The sequence below is a fragment of the Acomys minous genome (assembly GCF_964271855.1).
Source record: "Acomys minous genome assembly, chromosome: 9".
Classification (NCBI taxonomy): Eukaryota; Metazoa; Chordata; class Mammalia; order Rodentia; family Muridae; genus Acomys; species Acomys minous.
Genome location: NC_140490.1, coordinates 96747089 through 96769004, shown reverse-complemented (window position 1 = coordinate 96769004; position 21916 = coordinate 96747089). Strand labels below are relative to the sequence as shown.

Genomic DNA, 21916 nt, shown 5'->3' with positions numbered 1-21916 from the left:
AAGGTCTTCATGTCTATGAAATGGCAGAAATGAGCACACTTGAGGAATGTTCTGCTTTTTTTTGTAGAAACAGATTTTAAAATCTTTTGTCTTTCCTATCATTAGGAAGATGTACTAATCTAAGCATCATGGGGAAAAAAATTGTGCCACCTTGATGTAGTAAAAGTCCCTTAACACAGTGGTCACATTAATAGGGTATCTATTCCACATTATAAAACCAAAACATTAAAGCCATGAGCAAAAGTTATTGGGATCTTGTTCTAAATAGAAATGTCACCTTGGAATCGGGCACTATAAACGTTCACAGCCCTCAGCAAGCTAGAGATCCTAACATCATGGATCACTTGAGGAAAAGAGGTGGTTCTTATCTTTAATAAAGCCAAGTATGTTAATTTGAAAGTAAAGACATTTTTTTGTTTAGACTGCCCAATAATGATTTGGCTGCTTAAATTCTTACATGTGGTTTGCTAGAAATGTTCCGTTATAGTTTCGAAATTGTTACTTGCCCATGTAAAGCCTTAATTTGTGTATATGCCTTAGCACAATGATGCTGTATTGCCTCTGGGATGCTTTGTAGATTTCTTAAATTTCGCTTGACATTGTCTCTGAAGAGGAGACTCAGTGGACCCAGACTATGTGCTGCTGTGAACAGCTGCTCTTTTCCAGTTCCGGTTCCAGCTGTTAGGGTTACCTTTCTTCTTGGGGAGAGATGTGGCTAGGTTTGGGCTGTAGGAACTCTGTCTTTCCCCACACACTGTTCAAGAGGCTCTCAAGCTGGCTCCTGGGCTCTGGATTCCTGTTCTAGGCTTTTGAGCAGCTTGATATCTAAGCCCAGATTTTAAAAAACTGACCTATAAAGAAAGAGCTTTAGAGTGTTCCAAGATGCTTGTCAGCACAGTCTCCTTTGTGAGGTCCAAACTTATCTCAGAACGCTATTGGAAGCAGAGAGATCAGTGAGTCCCAGAAAGGCTGGAAGGACTACACCCTTACAAAAGGAAAGCAAAGCCAGCATACAAAAATGTATTGTTTGCTGACTAGCTATGTATCCCTTAAAATCATTGTTACATTTACTGATGCACCTCTAACTGGCAACAAAGTCTTAGTTTGATGTTTAACAATAGTGCCTTTAGTAAATTACAACCCAAACTGTTTTGTGAAAACAACTTAGAATGTAGATGTCTATGTTAGACCTGGGGTATTTAATAAGAGACCAGTTTCTTTTCATTTGGATTTTACTTTTTCAAGGCTCTCTTTTCTGAAGTACCATAGCTCTCCTGTGTGTCACTTCTGTTCTGGTATTTTTACTTTGTAGGCTATCATGAGAGACAGCATAACTTTAAAAAAAAAAAAAAAAAAAAAAGCAAAAATCAGGGGCTACAATGTGCCCTTGAAATTAAAGGGTAGACTCGTACCTTTACCACATAAATCTTTAATGAGGTATATTTAAGCATTGAGGCAACACTTTGTATAGGTGTTGGTAAGTGAACACCTAGCCTTTAATATACTCCCACAAATGATCTGTCCGTCGATACATTTTTGTTGGAGTTACCAGCTCCCCCAGGTAACACTGCTTTCAGAAATCCATGCTAAAGATACCTCTTTCTGGCTTATAAGTAAGCTGTAAATAAACCTACTTCAGCAAAAAGGAACAGAGCTCTCCCAGTGGCTAACAGGGAGCTTGAGATCTGTACGTTGGTGGAGTCCACTTTTCTGAGTAGGTTAGGTGGCAGCAGCAGCAGCAGCAGGGCCTAGAAAGCTTTCTTCAGAAGACAACAGAAGAAATCTCTTGCTTTCAGTAAATTCAAATTTAGGTCACTTTCAGGAGAGAGGCCAGGGCCCTAAGAGGTTTCCAGTAGACAGAATCCTAGCAAAAGACTCAGGCTTAGGTTACTTAAAATGAGGTTACAGTTGCCAAATAGTTCTCTTCTGCCCTATGCATCTGTCCCCTCTTTAAGATTTCTTATTCCTTTCAACTAAAAAATCTCAAGCACTTCAGAGATCTAAAATAATTCTCAAGATAAACTACATTTGTATAATAGCATAATATACTGGTTTGCTAAATTCAGATTTTTTTGACTGCTTTATTAGAACTCTTTTTTTCCATTGCCCATAGTTCCAAAGTTCATTTAAGTATACTGTTTGTAAATCTGCCATTTTCATCTCAAGTTTGTATTCAATAAAGAACAGTTGTGGAAGCAATAAAGTTTGTAGTGAAAGACCAGTAACCGCATTAAGTCTATTCTGAGCCCCATAGAAGCATGAAACCTCAGGAATAACCTTAAGTAGGTGATACTTCAGTATTTCACTTCCAATCTCTATTCACCACCAAAGGGGCAGAACTGGAGTCAGTATACCAATGGCTTTTTTTTTTTTTTTTTTTTTTTTTGGTAATGCTTTTTGTGAAGAGCATATCCTTCCTGTGTATTTAGAATCTGCATAGAAAACAGCTACAAAAGATAAATAAGTAACAATATATATAAAATGATGCCACCTGAATTTCCTTAGTTAGATTGCACAAATTCATGATTTGAGGCAATTAAGACATCAAAATATAAGAGGTAATTATAGTCTGAGGTAACACTAAAAGTATAAATCTCAAATACTTGGAAAAAGTTTAGTTGTCCTACAGTTGATAAACATAAATTTATAGTTTGTCTTTGTAAAAAAAATCCTTTGTAGTTAAATACAAAATGTCTTAGCATGCACTGATTATAATTAAAATAAAAACAATGAAGCTCAGCATCGTAAGTCAGCCCATTTAAAAAGTATATATACAAATAACAAGAGCCCACTGTCTGGATCAGCTAAGGACTTCATTAGAAGATGCATCGGTTTCTTCAGTGGGGTGTTGGCTGTTGGACAGGAGCTCGGGAGGCAAGAGTTTAGAGTGTCCATTCTCAGTAACTCGCTGAGTATAAAATAAGATATAAGCTTGGGCCTTGCGGACTTCATCCATAGTGCACATGCTGAGCTTGGAATCATTGCAGTGTACCCAGAACCCTAGAGCGAAGCACAGAGACCAGATATTTGTAACAGAACTTCAAAAGCTTCTACTACAAAAGCCTGCTTAACGGCAGGGCTTCCTGAGGTTAGAGTAAAGGCTCGTTCATTTTCTTTGCAGGAAAGAGTTAGCCTAGAATTCTTTTAGGTGCCATTTATGGAGTGACCCATTTTTTTTGGAGTTAACAGAATCTGACGCATGTACTTGACACCTTCCATTTCCAGTGGAAATACTAGGTAACGCTTCAGCCACTCATGACAAAGCACAGTATACTAGCGGTTTAACAGATATCTTTGCAGAATAGCTAGGCTTGTCTGAAGTACTAGCATGTGTGCGCGCACGCGTGTTCGCTCTTTTTCAGTGGGAAGTGGAAAGGCTGCTCTAGAAGGGACACGGAGAACAAGTCAAAGTGATTTTGTATGTTAAAAATTGAACAAATAGCTGCAATCGCCCAGGTCATTAAATACCCCGTTCTTTAACAAACCAGTGGACATAGAGAGTGTGACTTTAAGGAAAAGTAGCCAGTGCTGGGCCTGGTGGCATATGTCTGTAATCCCAGCAGTCAAGAGAGGCAGAAGCAGACACATCTCTTGAATTCAAGGTCAGCCTGGTATCCATAGTAGATTCCAGAGTAGCCTGAGTTACATAGTGAGAATCGATCTCAAAAGCAAAACAGTATCCAAGCTTGTACCCCTGCTTCCCCTGCCCCCAAGTAATCCAGCAGCAATGACTGCAGAAAGCCTTGCTCTAGAAACAAGGCAGGTGAGTGATCAGGTGACTTAATGGCCAATTTAAGAACAGCTGAAAAGCTAAGTGCACACAAACTTGCAAGTTTAACCCAAGATAAAAATCTGTTTTTTGGCTCTACCTCCTTCAGAATTGTAGCAGTAGGCAGTGTAGTGTCCTGAGCCAAATCCTTTGCCATGATGGATTACGACAGCAGATAAATTATAGATAAAGCACTCTGGCCTGAGAGCTTTCAAGGTATCCCTGCAGCAATAGGGCTCCATGTTTAAGGTTTCCTCAAAGACAACGTGAACACCAATCTTCTCTCGGTTATTACGTCCTGACCATCTGGGGATAAAGAAAGTTGGAACTTCAAGATCAAGGGAAGAAAGTATGCCATATAAGGGCTCACAATAATCACAATAATCAATAAGGATGATTGAGCCCTACACACCACACACACACACACACACACACATACACACACACACCACACATTTTCAATGTTGTTGAGAGATACGGCTTATTGTACAGCAGAGTCCAGTCAAGTTTGGCTCACTAGTTTAAGAATGCGTACAGGAAGTGCAGAAGGGATGACGTCAGGGCCTTAGACTTGCTGGGCATGCATCTCACCACTGTGCTGTATCCGAAGCCCTTCCATCATCTTTGTGGCCACATGGTTTTGTTTTTACAGACAGGGTAGTCAGAAGTGACCTTTAACCCCTGAATGTCTTGTCTCAGGCTTGTGCAACTATGGCAAGGGGCTTGAGAGAATTGTCTTCCGTAGTGTAGAAATAAAACTTAGAGAATGATAGTTTGGATTTAATTCTGCCTTGCTATGGAATTCTGCCTTGCTATGGTGTAGATGTGACATCTCAGTGGGAGGTGCACTGTCTGTCCTTCCTTGACAGGTCGGTACGAACAAAGAAAAGCACGGGTGCCTGTTAATACCTAACAACGATTCACAACCATCTGCACTAAGTCAGGGGAATGTCTAAGGGACAAGAATCAAAAGAGGCTCCATAATGTCACTTGCTCAGTGTGTCCCATTACGGAGTCTAAGCGCAGCAAGCAGCAGTTTGTTACTGACATGCTATCGGTTGGTACAAAAGGGAAATTGACAGTGTACATTAGGTCTTTCATGAGACTAATCTTGTTTGGGGTACTGTGGAGAAAATGCACCACCGAAGAAAGTATTAAAGCATTACGTTCCTAGAGAATACAGAGATGTTAATATAGGCTGGCTTCAAAAAGGAAAAAAAAAAAGAATGCAAATACTTTGTGTAGTGTAGAGCTGCCTGCTGGGCCAGAAAGGCATATGATGCCATGTAACATGCATTGGCCTTGCATTTCCCCAGACAGACTGCCCTTGGGATCTCTGAAGTGTTGATGAGTCTTGTATGCTCTTTGGTAGCCATAAAGACTGTTGAGAATGTTCAGACTTTCAGTCCGAGAAAGGGGAGAACTCTGGATACCATAAATAACATCTATATGAGTGCACAGATTTCCCCTAAAGGCCTGGGCTTGGGAGCTGACAGCTTAAAACATAAGGAGTCTGGGAAAGGTATATGTGCTGGCTAGTTTATTTCTATTTTCCATAACCTATAGTCACCTGAGTGAGTGGGGAACTTCGAGGAAACACCTAAGATCCAGCTGTAGGGCATTTTCTTAGTGATTGATGGGGGAGGGCCCAGCCTGTTGTGGGTGGTGCCACACCCACAGGTGTGGGTGGTCCTGGGGTCTATGAGATAGCAGGCTGAGCAAGCCACGAAGAGCAAGGCAGTAAGCAGCACCCCTCCGTGGCCTCTCCTCTGCATCAGCTCCTGCCACCACGTTTTCCTGCCCTGACTTCCTTCTGTCAGAAACAGTGATGGGTAAGTGTGAGCTCGTGCCTCCCAAGCTGCTTTTAGTCACGGTGTTTCATCACAGCAATAGTAACCCTGACTAAGACAGTAATAGATGCACCTTTGCCCCTTCCTAAATGCCTCCTCTATCCTTCCGTTCATCGCTATCTTAAGATGCCCTTTGTGGTAATGGATAAACTTGAATGCTTGTGTAAGATCCACTGGCAGAGTAAGGGACCTAAAGAAGACCTTATGGGAACCCAGCTGATAACTAAACTCTTTGTACTAATGCATGTTTTGTGTGTGTGTGTGTGTCCTTTTTGTCCTGTTAATGATGCGTTTTTCTCTATATATGTGGCTTACTGGGTGATTTATTCCAGTGCACCATAATTAGCTTTGTATTTGCACTACCTGTATAGAAAATGATTTTAAGAGCTGGCAAGATGGCTTAGTATAGGTATAAGTGCCTACTGTCAAATCTGATGGCTTAAATTCAGTCCCCACACAGAACAACCTCACACAAACTGTCGCTGGCACGTGCCCACTAAAGTATGTATGTATGTATATGTCCCACCCCTCCAAAAACACCACCAAAATGTTAAAAAAATTAAGACAAAATAATTTAAATTTATCTTGTAATTTGGCTTATTTTCATAGCCTTTTAGTACAAGTATGATTACAGTGTCCTTTATAAAGAATAGGACTTCGTCAACTAATAGATTTGCTGGGTCTCACTGTTTTCTAATACAAGTATGGTGGCACATGCTTTTAATCCTGGAACTGAAGCAAAGGCAGGGGTAATATCTAAGTTTGAGGCTAGCCTGGGCTATGTAGCAAGTCCTAGGCTAGGCTGGCCAAGGCTGCACAGTGAGACATTGCTTTTTAAACAAAAACAAAACAGAAAAGCAAAAACAAAACAGGTGATATCTATTCTTTTTTATTTATTTTTATGCCATGTGCATTGGTGTTCTGCCTGCATGTATGTGTCTGTGTGAGGGTGTTGGATCCCTGCAGCAATAGGGCTCCATGTTTAAGGTTTCCTCAAAGACAACGTGAACACCAGTCTTCTCTTGGTTATTATGTCCTGACCATCTGGGGATAAAGAAAGTGGAACTTCAGAGGCAGGCGTAGTGGTGCTCGCATTTAATCCCAGCACTCCGGAGGCAGAGTCAGGCGGATCGCTGTGAGTTCGAGGCCAGCCTGGTCTACAAAGCGAGTCCAGGACAGCCAAGGCTACACAGAGGAACGCTGTCTTGAACCCCACCCCCCCCCCCGCAAAGAAAAAAAAAAAAAAGAAAATGGAACTTCACAATCAAGGGAAGAATGTGCCATATAAGGACACACACACACACTTTCAATGCTGAGTTGGCTGTAGAGGGATATGGCTTATTTTACAACAAGGTCCCGTCAAGTTTGCCTCACTAGTTTAAGAATGCGTACAGGAAGTGCAGAAGGGGTGAGCGAATTGTTCTCGCAGCTGGTGGACAGGTAGGACTAGCACCACTGACCTGAACCGTTTGAGGTGTAGCCTGAGAACCTGAGGTAGGTGGCAGATCATAAGCTGTTTCTGGGCTTCTGTGAGCACAACTGGTTTTGATGAAAACTTTCTACGCTTTGCTAAAATGTCAGAAAAAGGAGAAAGGGGGAAAAAAGAAAAGAAAAGAAAATTTCAGTTTCAAAAAATACAAAAAAAAAAAATGTGTAAGCTCTTTCATATCCCTCACCCACACTATGTGACAGGCCTATGCTAGTCACACATACACTGTGAGTGTATGCCTTGACCTCAGCAAACATAGTGCATAATGTAAAATAAACTGACATGACAGAACAGGACTTAGTAATCCGGCAACAGGCTATAGAGAGGGCTCCTCAGTTAAGAGCAGGCACTTGCTTTGCAGAGAATCCAGATTCGGTTCCCAGGACCCACATGGAGGCTCACAACTGTTTGCAACTACAGTTCCAGGGGATGCCAAACCCTCTTCAGGTCTCTGAAGGCGCTGCATATGTGAATGCTTATATACATCCAGGCAAAACACTCACGGAAAAATAAAACACAACAGCCAGACGTGGTGGCGCATGCAGAGGCAGGGGGCGGTCTCTTTAAGTTCTAGGCCAGCCTGGTCTATAAAATGAGTTCCAGGATAGCCAGGGTTAGCCAGAGAAACCCTATCTGGAAAAACCAAAATACATAAATAATAAAAATAATTGGTATTTTGTTCTCTGTGTATGGGTTAAATGTTCTTCCTGCCTGCATGAAGTCTGTATACCACATATGTGCCAGAGGAGGCAAGAGGGCATCAGACCTCTTGAGATTAGAGTTAAAGACAGGTTTGAGCTGCCATGGGGATGCCGAGAATCGAACCCTGACCCTCCATCAGAACTGCCAGTGCCCTTAACCATTGTGCCATCTCCCCAGCACTGCAAGAAGAATTTTAATAATTTAAAATTTAATAATTTTAACAATTATAAGGTAGAAATGTCTGAATTCTTTTGTGGAAACAAAAAACTTGTTTTCACAGCTGCTATTGAAGAACTTTCTTGCAGCTCCCTCAGTCTCTACGATTAGTCTTACAAAGGCGCGGAGAGACGGTCTATACTCACAGTTACAGTGGTCACACACATAGATTTTTCCTTCTAAGGCTTCTGTTTCTGTGAATTTGCCCAACATGTCAGTAACGAGACACGGCTGGGAGGCTGCATCTTTCCCACTGCATTGGTATCTCTCCGGAAATTCCAGTGACAAGTCCCAGAAGGGTTCGATCGTATTTGATTTGTTGTCGCATGCGAGACACGTAACCTGCAAGGAAGGGTAGTAGTGCTCAGTTTTCCCCTCTTTCTGCCAAAACATTAACTTTCAGCAGAGGTCACTGCCAGCTATAAATTTTTCTTCTAGGAATGAATGATTAGAATGCTGATGAAAAGGTTTTACAATCTCTCAGGACCGCGGATTGTAACTTTTTTTTTTTAATTCCCCTCACGAAGCTATTCCTTAGGGCCTGCGGCAAAATGGCTGCCTAGGGAAAGGCATCCAGCTGGGCTGGACTCCCAGAATCCAAAGGGCGGGAAAGATGAGGGGCATAGGATGCAGTTCTAAGATGTCCTCTGATGTCCAAACATGGAGGCACACACCACAAAAGGAGTTCTGATAGCTAGAAGCAATTTAGTGATTTGGGGTACTTAATGCCACCAACCTGACATATAAATAGCTGAAGGCATTATGAGCCGAATCTACACAGCATGAAAACCAGCAGAGTAACTCACACAAACAGGAAGACAGCAGAATAACGGGTCAGAGAGATGACCTGGCTGTTGAGCACTGGCTGATCTTCCAGAGGTCCTGAGTTTCATTCCCAGCAACCACATGGTGGCTCATATGCATCTGTGAGATCTGGCGCCCTCTTCTGGCGTGTAGGCGTATAGGTAACAAAATAAGGCAAATCCAGTAAGGACTTTGGATGTAGCAAACCAATGCTTGAGTACAGCATGAAAGTCAGCTTTTGAGAAGCCTCTTGAAGTGCCTTGGGAGTCTATTACACGTTCAAAGGGAAAAGAGAGGAGCTATAATGGCTCAGCAGTAGGATGCTTACATCCCAAAGGAGAAGCAAGATGTTTATATAACAAATTTTATTAAGTTCAAGATTCACTTATTTATAAAGTAAAAGTGGGGAAAAAAAACCACTTAGCCATTTTAACACTATTGGAAATCTAAAGGGAGAAACTAACTTTCTGAAAATGAAAGTATCACTAAATACCCAAACTGTTGCCTCTTTTAAAGATTCTGTGCACTTGTTTGTGGGTGTGCACATTTAAGTGGTGGTGCTCATGGAGGCCAAAGGCCTCATAACCATCTGTCATGAGATCTGGTGCCCTCTTCTGGCCTGCAGGCATGCATGCATAACATTGTATGCATAATATATATTCATTATTATTTTAATATATTCATTATTATTTATATGCATATATATGTAGATAGATATAGTGTGTGTGTGTGTGTGTGTGTGTGTGTGTGTGTGTGTGTTAGGTGGAATATGGGACTGCAGGTGCCTGTGGAGGCCAGAGGTGTCAGATGTCCCTGTGGCTGGAATTACAGGCAGTTGTGACTCACCAGGTGTGGGTGCTGGGAACCAAACTCTAGGTTTCTGTAAAAGCAGTAATCAGTGAACCATCTCTCTAGCCCAGTGATTCTCAACCTGTGGATGGAGAGCTCTTCCTCAGTCATCACTTAAGACCATGGGAAAACACAGATATTTTACATTACAAATTTAACAGGAGGAAGCAGCAAGCAACAAAAAGAATTTCATGGTTGGGGGGGCGGGGGTCACCACAACATGTGCGACTGTATCAAAGGGGCACACGCAGCATGGGGGGGGGGGGGCTGAGAACCACTGCTTTAGCCCCTTCTGTTAAGCTAAAAACAACTAAAAAGGAAAGCTGTGTGTTGTGGGAGGACTGGGGCTTGCGTCTAGTGACAGTTTGTCTATCAGGTCCGCAGGACAGAGGACCACTAGGCAGATGGAATCTGGCTTGTAGCCCATCCTTGCCCAACGAGGAAAGCCTACAGAAGTGACTGATACAAAGGAAACCAATTTGGGGTGACGAATGTAAACAAAAATCACATTTGCTTACTTACCTTCAAATCGCCCTACTTGTTCAAGATTTTTGACCCTTATGCTTTTAATGGGATTTTGCCAGAGAGTCCCACACTGGGATCCAGGAAACTGCTCATGGGCCATATCTACTCACAGGACAGCAACTGTGTCCTCTAGGTAACACCCAGCCCTTCCCCCTCCCCCTCCCTCTCTCTTCCCGCCTTCCCCCAGCTGCTCAGGGAATGGCTTCAGCCTAACCCAGAAAAAACGGTTCCTTCATCTCCTTCCCCTCAAAAGGCTTTTTTGATCCCACGAAAACACAACTGTTTCCACTGAAAACGAACAGATGACTTCTTTACACGTTCATAAAGGGAATCTTACTTTGACCTGAAACACACACACACACACACACACACACACACACACACACACACACACCCCAAAACAAAACAAAACAAAACAAACCCAAAAAACCTCCCACGAGCTTTTCATCCTGCTAGATACATACAGAACAGCCCAGTTGTGGGCCGCGCGGTAGGGAGATTCTCAGCTGATAAAAGATGGTAAGAGATCCGTACCTGACTAAGAAGTCGTCCGTGAAAGATGTTATTCACGACGTTCAGGACTTGCTCGATGAGTTTCCTTTGGGAAGTGGGGATGAGACCCGGCAACTTGGTTCCCGTCGTCTCTAGCTCCCGCTGTATCTTATCCAGAAGTTCACAGAGGAATTCCTGAGCATCTTGCTGGGCGTACCCACGGAAAGCGGGGATCAGTTTCCACACTGAGTGAAGCATAGCAAAGGGGGACACCAAGGCCCACTCTCCAGACCACATGACTTGGAACAGGGTATGCAATTCATGGCAAAGAGAACTGGACGGTGAACTCGGCTCCTTCGGTTGGATGAGCTCCATGTTTCGGCCTTTCACGGCACCTCCGCTTAGGCCTGGCGATAAACTCGCGTGTTTGGAGCACGCGAAGCTCTTCTCTCTCTCTTGGCCTTCACTCAGCTGCTGTGCCGCCGCCGTCGCCTCCGAGACGGATGAGTGCTTGTAGGATCGGGCCTTATCGCTAGCGGCCACAGCCAGCCACTGGTTCAGATCAAGTTTTAAAAAACACTGTCGAAAAACAAGTAAGTGACTCAACACCTGGAGGACGGAATTCATATAGCAAGTGTTTCCTAGGTTCCTCAGGCCCGTTACACCCGGAGTTAGTACTGGCCTTCGTTTGATCAAAGAGTCATTTACTTTTTTCAGTTTGATGTCCTCCGAGGTAGGCAGCGCTGCCTTCTCCTTGGCTGGTGACGCTGGAGTCGGCAGCGGCGCCTGCTCTGGGCCCACTTCTATGGTGGCAGCCTCGGTGAGGCCTTGCAGGCGTAAACTCTTTCGTGGGGGCGTACTTTCCGACTCAGCGGCCGCCTGCTGCTCCGACTCTTGCTGTCTTCGCTTAACTTCTCTTCTGGCTACCGTTTTCTCCCGGATTTCTTCTTGCTTTTTTCTCCCAATGGGTGATTGTTCAAACCAAGTTCGAAAGATCTTACCCATGAGGGCCCTTCTCCGGTGCCAAAGGGCGGTGCCCATTTGATCTTCGTTGGCGGGCGGAGGTTGGGCGTAAGACTTGTCACTGGTATCCACCGGCTGTAAAACCTTGCCGCTCGGAACCACACAGGCGTGATTTTTGCTTTTGATTGCACTTAGTGTACTTCGTAGGGACCTCAGGTCTCCGGAGGCGTTATCGTTAAGAACATAATCGTTACAAAGGTAACAAAAAGCGTACATGTGGTTCACCTCGATGGCCACGGGGTGCTCGCTTTCTTGAAAGTGCTTCAGTGCGTGCTCTTTGATGTACCGTCCACAGGCCACGTGGGGACAGCTGAGGCAAGCCCAAATTGACTCGGTCGTGTTGCAGTCCATGCAGTGCCATTTCTGAGGGTTGAGGACGGAGTGCCCTTGAGCAAGCTGCAATTGCTCAATGTGTTTGCATCTATCCATTGTTAGCATTTACTTAGTCTGTCTGAGACACACATAATCCGGACGGGTCTCTCTTCATAACACCCGAGGCATCTGAAAACTAAGTCGGACAAGATCAGGGTTTTTGTTTTTGGTTTTTTGTTTTTTGTTTTTTGTTTGGTCCCCCTCAGAAAATCCTCTTTGATATTTTCCCAAGAACAGTATTCTACATTCGCTCCCTCCGAATGTTATTTCTGCGTTGCCTGTCACAATACAAGAGGCTGGTCTCTCTCCCCTTGATTTGATTTTCCCATCTCTTCCCTCTCCCTCCCCCCCTCCCCCGCCCCTCCCGTCCTTCTTACCCCCGCCCCCACTTGCATACACTTCATTTTATTTTCTCCATTGGGTCCGCTTTAAAACCTTTTGTTTTCTGTCTCATCTAGTGGTGAAGACCCAGTGACCACTTTCCACTCGATTAGAACTGTATCTGTCCACTATACTGACAGCCGTCTCCAAAAGCACATTCTTTAAATATAATAAGTAAATAAAATATGGGGAGGGGGCGGAAGTAGGAGGGGCTTAAGCAACATGGAGTAAATCGTAACCACATAGGCTACAGGTACAGCTTGGCAGGACAACAGAGCGTGCAGAAGTTCCTAGGTTTGATCTCCAACACCATGTAACGTACAGAGAGAACGAAGCAGAAAGTCTAACTTAAAAACAGCTAACCACTGAGCATTTCTTCATAGTCTTAACAGAAGCTGAATGCAGACTTCAAGATGCAGATAGGTACCTAGTTACAGAATTCCGAGGCCACCGTGCTTAAGTACTACAGGAAGTGAGTTCAAGGCCAGCCGGGTCTACAAAGTGAGTCCAGGACAGCCAAGGCTACACAGAGAAACCCTGTCTCAAAAAACAAAAACCAAAACCAACAACAACAACAACAAAAACAACAACCAAAGAATCCACTGCGCACTGCAATGGTACCTGCAGGTGTCACCTCCGGGGACCTAGGAGAACTGCAGAAGTCAACTTGATTTCTGGTGCCTTCCAACCTCTCTTTGTGAAGGATCTGCTCTCAGGCCCAAACCACACATCTCAAATGCTCGTTTTAAATTTCAGTCTCTGCCTTTAATCCCAGCACTCAGGAGGCAGAGGCAGGCGGATCTCTGTGAGTTTGAGGCTAGCCTGGTCTACAAAGTTAGTTCAGGACAGCCAAGGCTACACAGAGAGACCCTGTCTCGAAAAGCCAAAAAATAAATAAATAAATAAATAAATAAATTTCATTCTCAGCCAGGTGAGAGGTACTCAAGGACAGTCCGTACTATAGAGCTATTTTCAGGACAGCCAAGGGGGTGTACAGGGAAACGCTATCTCAAAAACCAAAAAATAAACTAAATGTAATTCTTCAAAATTTCTTCAGGTCTAAAAATCTGTTGAAATCTATAGGAAACACAGAATTCAAGACATACAGTTGCTAGTAACACATCAGTAGATAATTAAATGCACATCATTATCCTATATCTTTTCATGTGTTGATAGAAAAATATTAAGATCACTTTATTTTTATTTTTTGATTTTTCAAGACAGGGTTTCTCTGTGTAGCCCTGGCTGTCCTGGAACTCGCTTTGTAGACCAGGCTGGCCTCAAACTCACAGCAATCCACCTGCCTCTGCCTCCCAAGTGCTAGGATTAAAGGCGCGCACCACCACTGCCCGGCGAGGTCACTTCCTTTTTATTCTACGTGGATGGGTGCTTTGCCTGGACATATAGAAGTGCACCATGGGCATGCCTGGTGCCCTTGTGGGTCAGAGGAGGGTGTTGGATCCCCTGGAAGTAGAGCTGTAAGCTGCCATGTTGGCACCAGAGACTGAGCCTGGATCCTCTGCAAGCCTGGATCATCTTCACCACTGAGCCATCATCTCTCTAGCCCTTGGAGTCAGTCTTGAATTCGCCCTCCAGATCAGAGAGGGGGGCGGCTTAGGGGAAACCGTTGCCTTCACTTCCATGATACCTCTAGACTCCCACCAGCCTTTGATATTCTGCCACTGACCTGATCCAAACCACAGCCGCACCTCACCTGGACTATGACGATGAGGCTTCTAAATGGTCCCCCACTTCTATACTCAATCACAAGCAAACGTTTACTTCACACGCAGGGGCTGCGTGGATGGCTGCTCTTCCAGAGGGCCTGGGTTCAGTCCCCAGCGCTCACAGGGTAGCTCACACCCTGTCACTTGAGTTCATTCAATCTTTTTTTTTAACAAAAGTTTACTTCACACAGCAGTATTTTTGCTTCTAGACTCAAGATAACCAGAGCCTAGATCTGCTGCTTCAGATCCCTATTCTGGCTCTCTTCTGTTCATGTTGAATCAGCAGGGCCAAAGGGAAGTGTACACACACAGCCTCATACACACACACACACACACACACACACACACAGACACAGACACACACATACACACAGACATACACACAGTTTCATATACACAGATATAAGACACACACACACAGACACACACAGTCTCACTCACACACACAGAGACACACACATACACATACACACACAATCTCACACACACATACACATACACATAGACACACACGGTCTCTCACACACACACAGACACACACATACACACAGTCTCACACATACACACACACACAGTCTCACACACACACAGTCACACACACACAGTCTCACACACACACACACACACACAGTCACACACACACACACACACACAGTCTCACACACACACGGTCTCACACATACATAGTCTCACACACACAGTCTCACACACACACACAGTCTCGCACATACACACACAGTCTCACACACACACAGTCTCGCACATACACACACACAGTCTCACACACACATAGTCTCACACACACAGTCTCACACACACACACAGTCTCACACACACACAGTCTCACACATACACAGTCTCACACATACACACACCTCTTCTACAACCACCCCTGTTACCTGGGTTTTGGAGGATTCTCAGCCTGCATCACTCCCCAGATTGTCTATGGACAATATAAGCTGAGCAAAGAATTCTGTGAAGAATGACCTGAGCAGTTCTGTAGGTTACAGAACAATCTGATGGTGAAAGATGGATGACAGGGAAATGTCGGCTGCCTTGAGGGAGCAGTTTTGAAGAAGGAATCAGAGAGAGAGAGTAGTGCTCACTAGGAAAAGGCCTGCTACCCAACCCCTCAGCCTTGTCCTGTCGTCACTCAAGCATGCACAAACACAACAAAACTCTAATTATTTAAAAATGCAGAGGGCTGGAGAGATAGCTCAGAGGTTAAGAGCACTGGCTGCTCTTCCAAAGGCCATGAGTTCAAATCCCAGCAACCACATGGTGGTTCACAACCATCTATAATGAGATCTGGTGCCCTCTTCTGGAGTGCAGTCTTTACATGCAGACAGAACACTGTACACATAATAAATAGATAAATCCTTTTTAAAAATGCAGAGAAGTTAAGAGCACTGGGTGCTTTTCCAGAACACTGCTGTTCAGTTCCCTGCATAGGGTCTCACTATGTCCTAGGCCAGTGCCCTCTGCTGGCCTCCAAGGGCACCAGGCATGCAAGTGGCACACATGGACACATGCAGGCAAAACACTCATACAAGTAATACATGTTTTTTTTTTAAAGATTTACCCAGCACTCAGGAGGCAGAGGCAGGTGGATCGTTGTGAGTTCGAGGCCAGCCTGGCCTACAAAGCGAGTCCATGACAGCCAAGGGTACACAGAGAGACCCTGTCTCGAAAAACAAAACAAAACAAAACAAACAAAAAGAAGAAGGAGGAGGAGGAGGAGGAGGAGAATAAAAAAGATTTAATGCAGTGAAGGGCTGACAAGGTGGCTCAGTGGGTAAGGAGCTTGCTACCAAATCTGAGGAAGACCTGAGTTACATCCCAGGGACCAACATGGTAAGACAGACTCTACTCCCACACAGTCGAGCTCTGTGGTCTCTGATCTCTACATGAAGTGGGACACACACATGCCTACACACAAAATAGAAAAATGTATTTCTAAAATGTAGAGAAAACATAGCTTCAAATTAAGTCTCTGGGGGAAAAATACAATAATTATTAATTTAAATCCTTGAAGAACTGAGAGGGATGTTTGCTGTTGTTTGTTTCAGAGACAGGATTTCTCTGTGTAGCCCTGACTGTCCTGGACTGGCTTTGTGGACCAGGCTGGCCTTGAACTCACATCGATCCACCTGCTTCCGCCTCCCAAGTGCTGGGATTAAAGGCGTGAGCCCCCACCGCCCAGCTGAGAGGGCTGTTTATATCAAGAACAATTATTTCCATTTTAGATTTTTTTTTTTGACACAGGATCTCAATATTAAGTTCAGGATGGCTTTGAACTCTCAATTCTGACTCAGTAGCATTCAAAGTACCGGGATTACAGGTGTGTGCCATGACACTTAGCTCATCATGGGAAAAACAACAACAACAACAACAACAACAACAACAATTGTTTTGCAGCAGGGCTTCGTGTCTCCCAGGCATGGCTCAGTTTTACTATAATCTGAAAATGACCTTAAGTCTCTGATTCTCCTGCCTCCACCTTCTGAGTGCTGTGACTACAGGTGTGCGGCACCACACCGGGATTATTATGTACAGTGGATGAACTCAAGGCTTTGTGTGCAACAGGCAAGCATTCTAACAGCCCAACTAGCATCCCCAGGCCCGTCTTTAAAAACCTCTAGAGAGGTAGGATAAGTTAATGCCTTATGCAAGGCTCGGGGGGGGGGGGGGGGGGCTGCACAGGGGGTAAAAAAAGCCTGCAATGTATTTATCCTGGGGTTATGGCTGGATAATAACACTATCGTACCTTTTCATCCATTCACATTTTCAAGGTCTTGAAAACAAGCAACTGTGGGCATCGTAGGTGCCTACGGCTCAAGGTGATATAGCTTACTAGATAAGAACAGACTTCTAGGTTGGATGGGGTGGCCCACACCTTTAATCCGAGCCCTTGGGAGACGGAAACAGGAAGACACAGGAAGATCTCTGCGGGCTTAAGGCCTGGTGTACTGTACAAGGAGTTCCGGTCCAGCCAGGGCTCCATGCAGTGATACTTTATCTTCAAAAAAAGACGGAGCTCTACGATCTGGCACCATTGCTACTCTGTAATAGACTCCTGTGGCTACAAGCAGATTTTCCTATTTTGTTGCAATTGTTACTCTTCAATTTTTTTTTTTATTTTTTATTTTTTTTTTAGTGACACCTATGATATCACTTCTAGACGCTGCTCGGTGAACACTTGCTCAGATGTCATTTCTCTGACGTGTTCAAGTACAGGGGAGGTGTCATAGGAAAATGGTTTTTATTAAAAGCATTCTCTGGAGTCCGAACTTACAACATGGCCAGACAAGTCATTTGGGGCTCTTGACCTCACTCTGTGAGCTGTGGCTCCAGGCAGGAGATCAGAGAATCTAGGGGCGGGGAAAGATGCCGGAGCAGCTACTACTTTGGCCTCTCCTTTCTTGCCACTCTTCCCTTGGGTGTCCACCACTGACTGCCTGGCAAAGCCACGTTCCTGAGCTGTCTGATTGTAAAGGAATCCTGCTAGGGATTATCAGTGAGGTTACAAACATATTTTTATCTGTAACACAGAGAACACTTCCTAGCAATCAATAACATAACCTTCACTGCCGCTTAATTGCTGGTGGCAATTTTAAAAAGAAAAGACTTAGAAGAAGAAGAAGAAGAAGAAGAAGAAGAAGAAGAAGAAGAAGAAGAAGAAGAAGACGAAGAAGAAGAAGAAGAAGAAGGAAAAAAAATGGCTGGGATTATAGCCCAGGAGTAGAATGCGTGTCTAGCAGATTCAAAGCTCTAGATTCAAACAAAAAATAATTAATAAAATATTGTAGATAATAATTTCTTTCAGGTTGATCACTTTCTTCAGAGGTTCTTTTTTCTTTCTTTCTCTTTCTTCTCTTTCTTTCTTTCTTTCTTTCTTTCTTTCTTTCTTTCTTTCTTTCTTTTTAAGCCAAATCAGGCTTTAATGGATGTCAAGATGCTATGACAAGCAGGATGTGGCGGCATGCGGCTTTAGTCCTAGATGAGACAGGCGGATCTCTGCATTTGAAGCCAGTCTGGTCTACATAGTGAGTCCCATGGCAGCCGGGGGGCTACACAGTGAGAGTCTGTCTAACAACAAAACCATACCGAGGTCTAACCTCTCCCATGGGTATTTGCATTTTAAAAGGGATCACATCTTAAAAAAAAAAAAAAAATCTCAAGATGTGTGAAACAGATGGTGGAATCCCAGATCGTGGACATTTTAGAGCTGGGGACCTATTTATGCTGTTAACCACTGAAAGGAGGCAGTAAGTGGTGGACGGCAGGGCAGGGCAGGGGACGAGCAGGGAGGAAAGCGGGGGCCCAAAGCTGTAGCTGCCCCTAGAGATTCAATGTGCCTGGACCCGCAGCTCACAGAGAGCTAGGTCAAGCGCCTCAAAGAGGCCCCAAGCGCACAAAGATCTAAAAGCTGCAAGAGAAGAGAGGATGGGAGGGTTTTCCTGACACTTCTTCTTTTCCTCTCCAGGACTCAAAGCATTTCTTTTCAACTTCTCTGAGAGGAGGCATAAGAGTCTGCCTGGCTCCGCGGCGTCAAAAAATATGGTTTTTGACGCATGCATTTGAAAGAGCTATGGCAGAACAAAAACACTGGCATCCCCTCCTAGGTTCTAAGAAAATATTACTTGCATATGTAGAATAGCATTAAATACGTAGGATGCTCTCAATGAAATCTGCTCGGAGGGATTGAAGCCATCTGTACTGTCATCCTATGCATTTTAAAAATATGCCACCCATGACATAAGTGGCCATGAAATGGCTTTTAAAAACCACATATGCAGCTTTAAGGACAGATGTACTTACAAATGTTATAAAAAGCTTTTGGTTATCCAGGGTTTAAGGACAATAAATTGTTAATTTGTTCACTGCGTTGATTTGCCTCTTTCATGTCCCAGTGAACAGGGTTCACATTTAACAAATACGCTCAGGAGCTAAATGTTATAAACAAGCCCTGTGAGAATAATGTAGCCTGAAATTTTCTATTCACGTTCATTTCTTAGAAAGTGCTAGCCGTCACACCTGTAATCCCAGCACTCAGGGAAGCAGAGTGGTGGATCGATGTGAGTCAGAGACCAGCCTGGTCTGCACAGTGAGTTCAGGACAGCCAAGGCTATACAGAGAAACCTTGTCTTGAAAAACCAAAAAAAAAAAAAAAAAAAAAAAAAAGAAAGAAAGAAAGAAGGAAAGAAAAATTGCTAGACATACCACTCATGGTGGCACACGCCTTTAATCCCAGTACTCGGGAGGCAGAGGCAGGAAGATCTCTGTGAGTTCGAGACTAGCCCAGTCCACAAATAGAATTCCAGGTCAGCCAGGGTACGCAGAGAAACCTTGTCTGGAAACAAACAAAACAAACAAAAAGTGCTAGTCATGAGGTAGGAGAAATGGCTCAACAGGTAAGAGCACTGGGTTTATTTCCCAGTGTCCACATAAAGGCTCACAACCTGTAACTCCAGCTCCAGGGGATCTGATGACCTCTTCTGGGCTCTGAGGGCACCAGGCACTCGTGTGATATATATATATATATATATATATACACACACACACATTCAGGCAAACACGCAAACACATAAAAAATATAATAAAAATGCTAGTGGAACAAGAAAAAGTAATATATATTCGTCAGTCTTGTATTCAAACTTTTCTGGATTCCAACCTGTCCTCTTTGTTACTGTTCTATTTGTCGTGTGTATTCCAGCAAAGCCATTTCTATTAACTTCCAGAATTCATCACCATTCCATAAAAACTTGTCAACCAAAAACAATAGTTCCCCTTCTAACTCCCTATGGGATGATTGGTTGCAGCACTGATACACGAGCCAGTGTGACTGTCTGTATTTATGGAGATACACATTTACTTTGTCACCATTGTATTTCTTTTTTTAAAAAAAATATTTATTTATCATATATACACAGTGTTTTGCCTGCATGTACACCAGAAGAGGGCACCAGATCTCATTATAGATGGTTGTGAGCCATCATGTGGTTGCTGGGAATTGAACTCAGGACCTTTGGAAGAACAGGCCGCACTCTCCAGACCACTTTGTCACCATTGGATATGCTCTTTACCATCATGGAGGGGCTATATCTCAAACATTATCTAACTTGAAGGAGAAAACTGGTGAGATGGCTCAGCTATAAAAGTTCCAGTCTGATGACCTGTGTTCGGTTTCTGGAACCCACAGTAGAAGGAAAGAAAAAACAAAACAAAACAAAACACTCAGAAAGTTGACCTTTGCACATGCCTGTAGAACATGCATGCAACACACACAATAATAATAAAATTAAACCCAAGGGCTTAATATCACCAAGAGTACATAGCAATATTGTTTTCAGCTAGCAGATTCTTAGAGCAATCCAAAACAAAAAGATAGCAAATCTCTTTTGGTTTTGAGACAGGGGTCCCTCTATGTCAGCCTGGCTGTCCTATAACTCACTATGTAGACCAGGCTGGCCTTGAACTCAGGAATCCTCCTGCTCCTGCCTGGCAAACACCAGGCCCCTTGATTACAAACCACTCCCTTTATTAACATTTACACCAGTGGCTGAACTAGGAAGTCATTTCATCCCGTCTCCCGGACTCTTAGAAAATCACGTGCTTCTGGTTATAGCTGCTTTCCCTGTCACGGCTCTCCCTGTCATGGTCAGTCCTCAACTGTTTCTTCATCTTTCCCTGGTACGGTAACTGCCTGTCATTCAGGCTGGTCTGTGGCTTGTGGTGAGCTTCCTGCTCAGTCTAAGTGCCGAGATTATACGTGCGTGGCAACCACATCCGTGCCTCTCTACCTCAAACGTGATGCTGACCCTGTGGCCCTCGAGTGCTGGTGTCACAGATATAGGGCTCGTCGCCAGCTCTACTTGTCTCATTAACCTGAGTCTAAGTCATGTCTGGTCACCATTGTACGTGCTTCTGGACATCAGAAGCAGATTTCATATAAAACTAAGCTGGGATTTTGTTATAAGATGTAGTATGCCTTTTTGACAATGTTATTGATGTAAGAGTAAGAAAAGTAGCTATTACCAGTTGCTGCCTGCTTCGACAAAATATCTGATAAAAGCAACTTAGAGAAGGGGGGAGGAAGTTTTGACTCACAGTTTGAGGGTGCAGTTCAACATGGCATAGGAGACGTGGTGATGAAGGTCTGCAATGCCAGCACCACGTGGATGTGCTACCAGGCTCTGCTGCCAACTGGGGATGTGGCGACCTAGGTGCCTTTGCTTCAGGGGCACTTGCTCTGTGCACCTTAGCGGCTCCTTACATGGCCGTTTTGAGCAGAGAACTAACAAGGACATTCTTAGTCCAGTCTGTGTCAGATGGATTAACATCTTTACAAGCCAGGCCTTTGATGGGAGGCCCCTTCCCTATGGTCCCAGTACCACATGGTTTTTGACAAAGATGTCAGAAACGGAGCTGGAGAGATGGCTCAGTGGTTAAGAGCACTGTCTGCTCTTCCGAGGGACCTGGGCTCAATTCCCAGCACAATGGTCTGTAACTCCAGTAAGGTTCTGACATTTTTCTTTTTTTTTTTTTTTTTCCGGTTTTCGAGACAGGGTCTCTCTATGTTAGCCTCAGCTGTTCTGGACTCGCTTTGTAGACCAAGCTGGCCTCGAACTCACAGCAATCCGCCTGACTCTGCCTCCTGAGTGCTGGGATTAAAGGCGTGTGCCACCATGCCTGGCTTGGTTCTGACATTCTTACA

General features: G+C 44.1%; 1 protein-coding gene across 8 annotated transcripts in view; it reads right to left on the bottom strand.

Moving 5' to 3' along the window:
* Positions 1 to 2065: 2065 nt before the first annotated feature.
* Positions 2066 to 21916, bottom strand: part of USP44 (ubiquitin specific peptidase 44) — a 43529-nt gene continuing 23678 nt past the window's right edge. For 6 of the 8 annotated variants that reach the window (XM_084794397.1, XM_084794400.1, XM_084794399.1 and 3 more), the window contains 5 exons: positions 10739 to 12227; positions 8173 to 8368; positions 7080 to 7188; positions 3870 to 4075; positions 2066 to 3000 (listed from right to left, as the gene is read on the bottom strand). In XM_084794397.1, coding sequence (XP_084650523.1) covers positions 2801 to 3000; positions 3870 to 4075; positions 7080 to 7188; positions 8173 to 8368; positions 10739 to 12157 — 2130 coding nt within the window. In that variant the 5' untranslated portion in view covers positions 12158 to 12227 and the 3' untranslated portion in view covers positions 2066 to 2800. Of the gene's footprint in view, positions 3001 to 3869; positions 4076 to 6492; positions 6664 to 7079; positions 7189 to 8172; positions 8369 to 10738; positions 12228 to 21916 lie in introns of those variants that run through there. The other 2 variants (XM_084794403.1, XM_084794404.1) reach the window with 2 other exon arrangements.